Source organism: Felis catus, chromosome A1 (genome assembly GCF_018350175.1).
Source record: "Felis catus isolate Fca126 chromosome A1, F.catus_Fca126_mat1.0, whole genome shotgun sequence".
NCBI lineage: Eukaryota > Metazoa > Chordata > Mammalia > Carnivora > Felidae > Felis > Felis catus.
In genome coordinates this window covers 238189750-238199814 of record NC_058368.1, presented here as the reverse complement: position 1 = coordinate 238199814, position 10065 = coordinate 238189750, and the positions used below count along the sequence as shown (strand labels likewise).

Here is a 10065-nt window from a genome sequence, read left to right as displayed (position 1 = left end):
GGAGCGCCCCGAGAGCTTCCTGGGCTCGGAGGTGCGGGCCGGGCCGGGCTCCGCGGGGGTGGGGGTGGGGGCCGGAGGGAAGCGGGAACCCAGGGCTGGAAGCGCGCGGGAACCGGGGCCAGGCGGGGCTCGCCCCCCGCCCCCGCCCCCGCCCCGGGGCCTCCACTCCCAGCCCCGCCTTCTACCCGCAGCCGACTAAGCGCTCGCCTCCCCCCCCCCCCGGGCGCAGCCCCGGGCTTTCGGAGCGCGGGCGGGGCGGCGGGTCCCAGGAGGGAGGGGAGGCGGGGCCGGGGGCGGGAAGGCCGCGTCACCTCGGCTCAGGACAGTCGGAACGCAGTCCACGCCCCCCGCCCCGCCCCCCCCCCCCCCCCCAGTTCCAGGGAATTTAGCAAGTTTAAAAGTTACTCTAATCTTGCAAGGGAAGCCCCCACTTTCTCAGCATTGTGGAGTGTGGTAACGGGGGAGAGTTTGAAGTTTAGGGCCTGTGCACTTCTCTCACAGACTCCAAAATTCCTGGAAGTTCCTGTAACCGTTGCTATAAACGGGGCTTTGAAGCAGGACGTCTGGGCTCCGCGGGGACACTTCGCGGGGCACTGGGCAGGCCGCAGCCCCCTCCTGCCCTGGGCGATTAGCACCTTTCCTGGGCAAGACCTCAACCCCCTGGGTGTGAAGCGTGTTCATTTTGCAATGCAAACACCATCACTCGCTTTATTGGTTTGTTATATCAGCCTCTGAAGCAGGCAATTATTGGTGTGAACATACACGTAAAAAACCGTAATTTTATCGAGTTACGAGTGTGCAACAGTGTAAACAGGTGGGAGTGCGGTTGCTGGAAGATGTGCTGAGGACAACGCGGGTCAGCAGGCTGAGGGGTCTTCGGAAGGAGCAAGGATGCCTCAAACCCGGGAGGAGGCAGCAAAACTAAGCCTCAGAGCTGAAATGTCTGGTCCGTGTAAACTTTGGGACGTAAACTTTAGGCTCCGGGGCGGCTCCCTTCTGCTCTGGGAGCGTCCCTACCCGGCTGGGGCCCGGGGCGGAGGTCGGAAATGGCCCGGACCAATGCTTGTCCAGGCGGGGTCTGTGGCCGGGAGGGCCGAGTTCGGCCGGTCCCCCCACGGCGGGTGGGCTGCCTGCACTTGGACGCGCTCCCGTCCTGCTTTGGAAACTCCGTGGAAACAGAGTCTGCGACGCGCAGCAGGCCGGCTCCCCGTTTGCTCCTCCTCCGCGCGGGGCGGGGCCCGTTAGGCGCAAAAGGGCTTGCCCCCCGCCTTGGGCGCCGCCAGCAGCTCCTTGGCTGAGCCTGCGGTCGGGGCGTCGTGGGGCGCGGCGGGCGGGAAAGCGCGCGCCAGGGGCGTCGTCAGCACGTTGGCACCTGCCCCCAGGGAGCGTCCCAGCGGTCCTGGGTCCAGGAGGGCGCCCTTGGCGGTGGCCCAGGCCTGGTTCAAAGTGCTGTGCCTGAGGATAGGGTCGTGAAAGACCCCATCCACCCAGTTTCTGAGACTGGTTACCGGGGAGTCCTGGTGCCTGTCCAGGGCACCAGTGGGGGCCGGGGCCGCAGGCGAGGACGACGCAGGAGCCAAGGAAGCAGCCGCAGGGGCAGCGGAGCCTTGGCGCTTCAGCATGCACGAGGGGAACTCAGTCTGGCTCAGGGCTGTGGCGGCCGCGGTGGCCGTGTGAGCCAGCGACCAGATGCGCGGCTTGGCCTCGAGGCCCGCCGTCGCCCCAGCCGGCGCGAAGCCCAGCTTGGCCTCGCAGGCCTGCGAGCCGCCCCCAGCGCCAGGCTGCTGCTCGGGCGCAGCCGCCGCGCTCCGGAGGCAGCTTCTGGCCCTCTCCAGGTCCTGGTCCAGGGCGGCCGCGCCACCAGCGGCCAGGGGCATCCGGAGGGTGCCGGAAGCCTCCTTTCCCGGGGCGCTTGGACCGTCAGGCGCGGCGGGGATGCGCTCCAGACCGCCGTCCAGGGGCTGGAAGGGCGGTTTCAGCTCGCACTCAGGGGGCTCCGCCTCCAGCGGGTCGAAATCCTCCAAGTCTGTGAGTTCTAGATCCTTCTCCCCTTTGCCCACCGTCTCTGCGCGGGGTAGAAAGAGGGGGCAGTGCAGGAAGAGAGGAAGGCGCTAATCTGGACCGACCTCTTCCTTCCTAGCTCTGCCGCATAGTTATGGGCCCGCCCCCCGCCCCCAAGCTAGGAGAAGCACCTGTACCTCCCACCTGCTCCAGAACCCCAAGCGGTAACAAAGAAGCCTAGCGATTTCCTGCTCAAATCAATGGGGGGTGGGGGGAGGAGGAGTGTGTCTATTGTTTTAAGCGCTGTTTTGGATTTCTTTAAGCCTGTTCCCAGTTACTCCCGCAGGCCCCCAGGTCAGGGCCCCCATGGGTCAGCTCATTTCATTTGTTGCCCGTGCCCTGACAGTTTGCTCTTACTACCCCAGGTTCAATGTCTTCAGAGGTCCCAGAACCCAAGAAGAAGGCACAGGGAGTCCCCGGCCTCGGTGCCCCAGCCTTAGCATTGCAGGTCCCACCCACCTTCATTCTTGGTGCTTTTGAGGGGCTCCTCCCTGGCTTCCTCTTCGCCCCCTTCTTCCTCCTCGCCCTCCGCGTAGGGTCGCTTCTCATCCGCGCATTTGTTCCTCGGGGGCCACGTCATCTTGTTCTCCTTCTTGAGGCGCCGGCGCGCGTTGGCGAACCAGGTGGACACCTGCGTGAGGGTCATCTTGGTGATGATGGCCAGCATGATCTTCTCGCCCTTGGTGGGGTACGGGTTCTTGCGGTGCTCCTGCAGCCAGGCCTTGAGCGTGCTGGTGGTCTCGCGCGTGGCGTTCTTCCGCCGCGTGCCGCTGTCCATGGTCCCGTACCTGGAGACAGGCTGGGCAATGGGGCGCTGGGCCGAGACCCTTGCATCGCGGGCGGCGGGCCAAGGCCCAGGCAGGCTTTCAGTCCCCGTCGTGGGAGTGTGTTTATGGTGGTAAGACCTGGGTCAAACCCAGGCCCCTGGTTCCTCGCCACGGCCCACAGGCACAGCCTTTTGTGGCCCAAGATGTTTATATTTGATTCAACTTACAGGGAGCCTGGGCTCCTTCCTAGCCGGAGTGCAACGCGGGCTCAAGGCCTGGCCAGGTCTCTGTCACCCTACATAGACATCTATTTCTTCAGGTTCCTTTATGGGGCCCCTCGCCTACCCTTTTGATTCCCCGAACCACAGAAATGTGAACCCAACTATGTAACAGCCGTGGGCAGGGGTGGTCATTAGTGTCCGTGGGGAGAAAGCGTCCAGACGGCCTATGTGGACTTCCTGCAGTTAAATTTATAATTGTCACCCTCCTCCCCCCAAGATGGGCCACGCGTCTCTGGATGAACAGACTGGACTCCCCCTTCTGGTTCCCACCAAAGGGAAAGGTGGGCTGGGCTCTTGGGCAGAGGGAGGCGTCTGGAGCCTGGGCTGGGAGACTTGACAGCCGCCCAGAACCACAGTGCAGCCAGGGCTGTGAGGGTCCAGACAGAGAAGGGAGCGAGAGGGAGAGGCTGGGGACGCATTTGCCCAGTGGGGCAAGGCTTGCCAAGGGGGCGGGGCTCGGACTAACGCAAGGTCAGCTGAAACCTGACCCGAAATCCCTCCCCAGCCGCCCAAAGATTCACAGGGGGCGTGGGGCTGGTGGTGCGGAGTTTGACGACTGAATGGAGCGCAGGGGCCCGGGCGGGGGCAGTGAGGAGGGATTCTGTCCGCCGGTCCCTCACCTGTCGTAGGGGTACTGGCCCAACGCCGGCTCGTAGGGGTAGTAGGCGGCGGCCGCAGCAGGCGCGAGGCCCGCATGCGCAGATCCCGGCGCGTCCTTGGAGTCGAAGCCATTCTGTAGGATCCCACGCGCCTGGGGTCGCAGCTTCCGGGAGGCGACCCAGCTCAACCCCAGCCCCCCAGGCCCCTTGGCTCCTGCACGCTTTGCACAGACCCCTGGGCAGCCTCATAAGCCACCCCCACCCCCGGACTCTCTTGGGCCCAGGGAGCAAAGAAGCCTCAAGATGGGGAGAGAGGACGCGCAGAATTGGGGGGGGGGGCGGTCGGGGAGTAGGAGAGAGAAGAATGAGGTTGGAGGGAGAGGGGGGCAGAGGAGACAGGTGGGGGTTGGGAGAAAGCAGGAGGGAGGACCCGGACCCAAGGAGAGGACCGACCGACCGCAGGGAGGAAGGAGGAGCGAGGGGGGAGACGAGCTGGGGGGAGGAGGGGGAAGGGATCAGGGGAGGGCCAAGCGGTGGGGCACTGGGAGGGAGGAGGAGGGAGACCGGGAGGAGTGAAGGTAGGGAGCTCAGAGGAGGAAAGCGCGGGACAAGGGGCGGGCGCCGAGCTGGAGCTCTGGGGGCGGGCGGTGCTGGGAGGAACCCGGCCAGGAGGCTCCCCCTGCAGCGCGGGGTCCTGGGCACTTGCGCCCGCGCCTCGGACTCCCTGGGAGGTGGGCTGGGCAAATCGGGGGCAGGGGCGTGGCGTGGCGTGGCGGAGGACGGCTTCAGACAATCCCCTCCCCTTACCAGCGAGTAGAAGGCGGACGCCTCGGAGCCGTAGGTCACGTAGTTGCCGTAGCCCTGCGAGCCGCCGTACGGGCCCCCGTACACCCCAAGCGCCGCGGCCGAGTTGAGCTCGTGGCGCGCGGTGGCCAGCAGCCGGCTCTCGTAGACCGGGCAGTAGACGGGCGCCTGGGCCGAGGCGGCGGGCCCCGAGTCGGCCAGCGTGCGGCCGCCGGACTCGCAGCACGTGCTCAGGGAGTTGGTGGTCATCAGGAACTGGGGGAGAGAGGGGCCGCGAGGAAGGGCCGGCGCCCGGGGGTGAGGGGGGCGCGCCGCCCAGGGGACCCTGCCCCACTGCCCGGGGCGTACTGCCGTCCACGCCGCCGCGCGTTCCCTCCTGCCGCGAGTGCGCTCGGCCGGGCCTCCTCCAGCCACTGGGGGACCAGCCCTACCAGGCCCCGGAGTTTTCGCACGCACCCCGGGTGTGTGGGTGTGTGTGTGGGGGGGGGGGGTCCCAAGGCCGCGCACGCCCTCCTGTGCCACGACGTCTCTCCTGGGTGATGGTGAGGGTCAAAGAAAGCGGGAGACAAGGGGGGCCCGCACGTCAGAGTCTCTCGGCGCCCCTGCCCTCCCCGGGGCTGAGTGCAAGGAGCGCCTGGCACAGGCCCCGCTCTCTGGGAAGCGACCCCGGGTCGCTGGACGGCCTGCCAGCCGGCGTGTCCGGCCGCGTTGCCCGCACCCTCGCGGGGCCCCCTTACCTGGGGTGCGGAGGAATAGGGGTATCCAAACTGCGGGTAGGACATGGCGGGGCCGGCGGGGTCCTGCGCGTGGTCGCCCGCGTGGCGCGGCCACTGCTCCGGGGCCGCCGGCTCCTAGGCGCTGGGAGGGCGAAGCGGAAGAGCGGGTTAATTCATCCACGCGCCCCGCAAACTTTTCTAACCCGGTGGGAAAGTGAGCCGCGGCGGCCGCACCGAGCCTTTTAGCCTCACGTTCCCGAGCCTCGAGGGGGCTCTGGGACCAGCCCGCCTCGCAGCGGCGACACAAATACATATTTTGCAAAAAAGGGGGGAAAAAAAAACACCGAGTTGCGCGAACCCGTCAAGTCAAATGTGCTTGGCTTTCAGCGGCGGGGGCGCTGACGTCAGCCCACGCCGCGCAGCTCGGCCGGGCCGCAGACGTGCGGGTCACTGGCGGCGGCCGGGCTGCGGGGCTGCGGGGCTGCGGGGCTGCGGGGCTGCGGGGCTGCGGGGCGGGGGCGCCGCGCGGGGCGAAGAGGCCACAACAGGCTCTGACAAATGAATTCCGTCCGTGGAGTCAATATCGCCCCCACGAATGCCGTTTCTCCTTAGTCACCGAGGATGGGAAGCACTTTTAATTAGAAATTAATTAATGAGCACCTGCGCCTGCTCGCCCCACTGTAATCATTAGTCTCAATTACAAATGAGACATGTGAAGGGACACACGAGCGAGTCTCCACTGAAGATGTAATCAACAGTTAAAATTAGCCGGGCGCTGGCGCAGGCGGCCGGGCCTCCGCGCCCCGCTCGGCGGCAGGTGCAGGAGGGCCGCTCCGCAGGCCCGCGCGCGACCCCGACTATTGTTTAACTGGCTCTCCGCTCGGCCTCCCGCCGGTTCGAACCCTGCTCCGGGGCGGGGAGTTCCAGAACCAGATGCGGCTGCCAGTGTGCGCGTCCGAAGGGCAACCTGCTCTCAGGTGTGTGGGTCCTGCGTCCTCCCCAGAGCCATCCACCGAGGCCTCCCCCAGAGCCATCCACTCCGGGCCTCGGTGGTCCAATTGCCGCGGGGCTCTGCGTCTGCCCGCCAGCCTGTCCCCCGGGAACGCCCCCCCCCCGCCCCCGCGCGTCCCACCCCCGCGCGTCCCACCCCCGGTCCTGTGAGTTCCTGCACAGCGAGCGGCCCTCCCTTTCCTCCTCCACCCCCTTCCGCGGCCGCCCTCCCAGCCTCCCCCTGCCCCTCGCGGCTGAACCCGGGACTGCCAGACAGCCCTGCGCGCTCCGGGGAGTAGGTTTCCGCCGCCCTGCTCCGGGGCCCCTCCGGGTTAGGTGCAGGGGAGGGAGTGCCGGGAAGCCTTCCCCTGCCCGTTTTGCATAGCTCTGGGCCCGGGGCGTTCGGGGCAGTCTGGGGGCTGGGGGACAGCCGTGCGCCCTCTCCAGGACTTTCCATCGGGTCCCGGTCCTGGGACCCAGCTCGAATGCAAAGCGGAGGCCAGCACGCAGGCTGCAAACGGGCGCCCCGGCACCCCGAACTCGCTCCCCGCCTTTTAGGCAGCCGCCCTCCGGGGACCCCCCGGCTCGCCCCTGCCGCTCTGCCCCGCTCGGCCTCCCGCGGTCGGCCGGCCGGGAGGGGAGCTGTGCGCGGCGGCGCTGTGCAGACTTGCTCGGAAAGATTCCTGGGTTCAGACCTGTGAATCGCCCCAGGGTCACCCTCTAATTAATGATGACGTTCTCGCCCTCTCCCCAGCTGCAAACCTGCCTCCCAGAAACGAAATCTGCCCGCTCTGACAGCTCGGTTGAAGGTGATTGATGACTGTCTGGAGACCACAGTACGCATCATATAATATCTGCTGCGTAATTGCTTTAATTTACAGATGAAAATACGAGCTCTCCGATCGCGCTGAACCACAGCCGGCCACGTCCGAGCTGCTTGCGAAGGAAAATCATCGGAAATAATGAATAGCCGCCCCATGCAAATTATTCAGACAGTTTAAGCGTCTGTAGCCGGGAGAGATATATAAAGAACACGAGTCAAATGACATTAATAATTGTTTCTGAATTCTGTATTGATCTCGTGGCGGCCGTGTTTATTTCTTTCTCACCTGAATTGCTAATATCACCTTCCTGTAAATAATAAGAAACTAGCCACCGGGGCTTCTGGGGCAGAAATGAATCTCTCAGTCGCTCTCCCTCTTCCTCCTCTGCTCCTCCCCTCCCCCACCCCCCTCCCAACTCCTTCCAGTTTTCCCTGGCTTCTGCTGTGGCTTTTCTGAACATCCTCCTACTTTCCATTATTTATTGTTTACAAACAGCTCGCTCTCTCCTGGTAATGAGGTTTGGGCGACGGAGGGGCCCGAGCCACGGGTGGCCGAGGGGGCTCCGGGGGCAGCAATCCGGGGCAAAGATGCCTTCAGCCCCTTGTCCTCACCCCACTCCCAAGGCCCAACCCCAGCGATCATGAGCCCTCGGCTGGCAGGGGGAGGACAGCCACCGCCCAGGTGCCAGCGGCACCGAGCCACCGCGCTCTGGCTTGCCGGGCAGCACACCCAGGCCTGCGCCCTGCCCTTCCTCACCCGGGCCACAGCTCACGGGGAACGGCGCCCCCTGAACACGCCAACATTCGTCTTGTGAGCAGCCTTCGGAGCCCTGGAGGGCACAGCCCGTCAGTGGAGGCCTCAGGGGGGTCAAGGGCTTCCTTTGACCATCACTGCAACGTTTCCCTTTCCAGCCTGGGTCGTAAAAAGACGCCCCCAGTCCCCACCCGCTGGCCCGGTTCTCCCAGGCAACCTGGACTCCTAATCCAGAAATCAAGCTCACCGACTACTTTCCAAGGCCTCCTCTTCCTCCGCTTCCCGCCGCTCCAGGCCTGCCGCACCCTGGCGGCCACCCTGTCTGGGGAAGCTCGGTGCTGTTGTGAGGAGCCTGGCGACCTTGCCCCGGCTCACCCAGGCCCCGCGACCCGATCCTGGATGCAGGGCTGGCCAGGCCTGTCTCCCGCCCGGCGCACACCCGGCATCTCGCTGACGCCCTGCGCCGGGCTGAGGCCGGCCTCCTGCAACCGAGATACTTTCTGGGTTATCTTTGTCCCGTGGCAAACGCCGGAATAACTCTCTGAGTGCCCTTTCCCGAAAGGCTGAGGCCCCGGGGTTTCCCTCCCAGAGCGGGCAGAACGGGAGGGTGGGCATCTCAGGTACCATCAGCTAAATGCTCCTGCACAGACGCGCGTGCTGAACCCGTGCTGAACCCAAGTCCCTTGAGGGACCCTCGGTTCTAAATACACCCCCCGAGAGGCTCCCCGGGGACCGAGCAGCGGCTCAGCTCGGGCGAGGTGCCCCTGCCAGCCTGTTGAGTGCTGAAGGAGCCCAGGGCCAGGGGGCCTGAGGACGGTTAGCGCCCAACGTTAGAGGCCTACGGGTCGCCCTCTTCGCCCCGGGGCGGGGGTGGGTGCTGTAGGCCGCTGAGGGCCTCTGGGAGGTAGGCCGCGCCCTAACGTTCCACCCCGCCCCGCTCCCCGTGGGGCTTCGCTCCCGAGCCCCGCCGAGGCCAGGCGCTCCCCGCGGTTCCCCGAGTCGTCCCCCGGGGCCACCCCGTCCTCCGCACCGAGAGCCTCCGGGGGCTCGCTCCAGCCCGACGAAGTTGACCTCAGGCAGAGGGCGGAGGCTGGAGCGCGCGGAGCCGGCCGAGGGCCAGCCCTCGGGGCGCCGGTGCCCGCCCACTGCTTGCGAACCCCCCGGGCGGGGTGTGGCGCTGAAAGGCGTTCTGGATGTCGCTGGCGCCGAGGTCGGCGGGTCACTCCTTCGCGGCCGGTCCTCCGGGTCTCACGCGAAGTGAGGCGGGCGAGCTGCAGGCAGGCGCGCGGAATCCTGCTCCCGAACCGCCTGCACCCCCCCCCCGCCCCCCACCGTTTCGCTCCGGCTCTCCCGCCGCGCCCCCGCCGCCCGCCCGCAGGGCGCCGCCCGAGCGGGAAAGGCGCGCGGTCGGGGCGTCCCGGGGCAGGCCCGGCTGCCCCGCGTCGGCCCCCCGCGCCCCGCGCCTCCCCCGCACCCCGTTTCCGCAACTTGCAGCGAACGCGGCCGCCTCTGGAGACCCCAGCGGCAGGCGGCAAACTTTGTGCCCTCCGGCGCAGGAGCGATCCCCGCAAAGTTTGTGCGGCCGAGCCCACTCCCTACCTGCGCTGGGGACGCGCCCGCCCGCGCCGCTCGGGCGCCGGGGCCGCGGGGAGCAGCGCGCAGCCCGGGACGCACCGGGGAGTCGCCGCAGTCGCCGCCGCCCGCGCCCCTCGGCGGCCGCGCGGAGCCTCCGCCTCCCCGGAAGGGGGGAGGGGTCTCGGAGCCCCGGGGCGGGGGCGGGCGGCGGGGACCTCGCCTACCTGCGGTGGCGCCCGGCCACTACCGGCCGCCCGCGAGGGCTCTGCGCGGCCGCTCGGCGCGCGCGCTCCGGCGGGGAGCAGGCGACAACTAATGGAGACATTTCCAGGCGGAGCACCTGGCGAGCGGAGCGCGCCGGCGTCCCCAGGCGCCGCGGTCGTCAGCCGAGCCCGCACCGGCGTGACGTGGGCGAGCGAGCGCGCTGCTCCCACCCGGCCGCCCATTAACGCTTTCCCCCGCGGGCGCCGCGCGCTCGCCAACTTTCCCCTCCGCCTGGCCCGCGCCCTGGGTGCGTGGGGCGTAGGGGCAGGCACGGGGGGCGCCCTGGGGCGGGGGCAGGGACGCCGGGCTCAGAGAAGACGGCGCCGCCACAACGGGGCGGCAGGAAGGCAGGCCGCCTCCATCAGGCCAGACCCTTCGGGGGGCTGTTAGGCCGCCCTCCCCCGCGCCCCGCTGTCTTGGGCCAGAAGAAC

The 10065-nt window shown here is 67.6% G+C and overlaps 1 protein-coding gene and 1 long non-coding RNA gene across 9 annotated transcripts; one reads left to right on the top strand and one right to left on the bottom strand.

The window, feature by feature from the left end:
- Positions 1 to 680: 680 nt before the first annotated feature.
- IRX4 (iroquois homeobox 4) lies at positions 681 to 9529 on the bottom strand. Of its 8 annotated transcripts, none has more exons than XM_045039224.1 (9): positions 9395 to 9446; positions 8826 to 9066; positions 8043 to 8277; positions 6981 to 7223; positions 5250 to 5370; positions 4516 to 4767; positions 3730 to 3872; positions 2521 to 2849; positions 681 to 2065 (listed from the first exon to the last, which is right to left on the bottom strand). In XM_045039224.1, exons 5-9 carry the CDS (start codon positions 5292 to 5294, stop codon positions 1242 to 1244), a joined length of 1593 nt encoding a protein of 530 aa, XP_044895159.1. In that variant the 5' UTR covers positions 5295 to 5370; positions 6981 to 7223; positions 8043 to 8277; positions 8826 to 9066; positions 9395 to 9446; the 3' UTR covers positions 681 to 1241. The 8 variants fall into 8 exon arrangements, with proteins under 8 accessions (XP_044895159.1, XP_044895183.1, XP_044895163.1 ...); XM_045039248.1 differs by having other exon boundaries at positions 3730 to 3824; XM_045039228.1 differs by having other exon boundaries at positions 6981 to 7151.
- LOC111556672 lies at positions 5769 to 7266 on the top strand. The gene is made up of 2 exons (XR_002736336.2): positions 5769 to 6205; positions 6973 to 7266. It is a non-coding gene; the product is annotated as an uncharacterized LOC111556672 (long non-coding RNA).
- Positions 9530 to 10065: the final 536 nt, after the last annotated feature.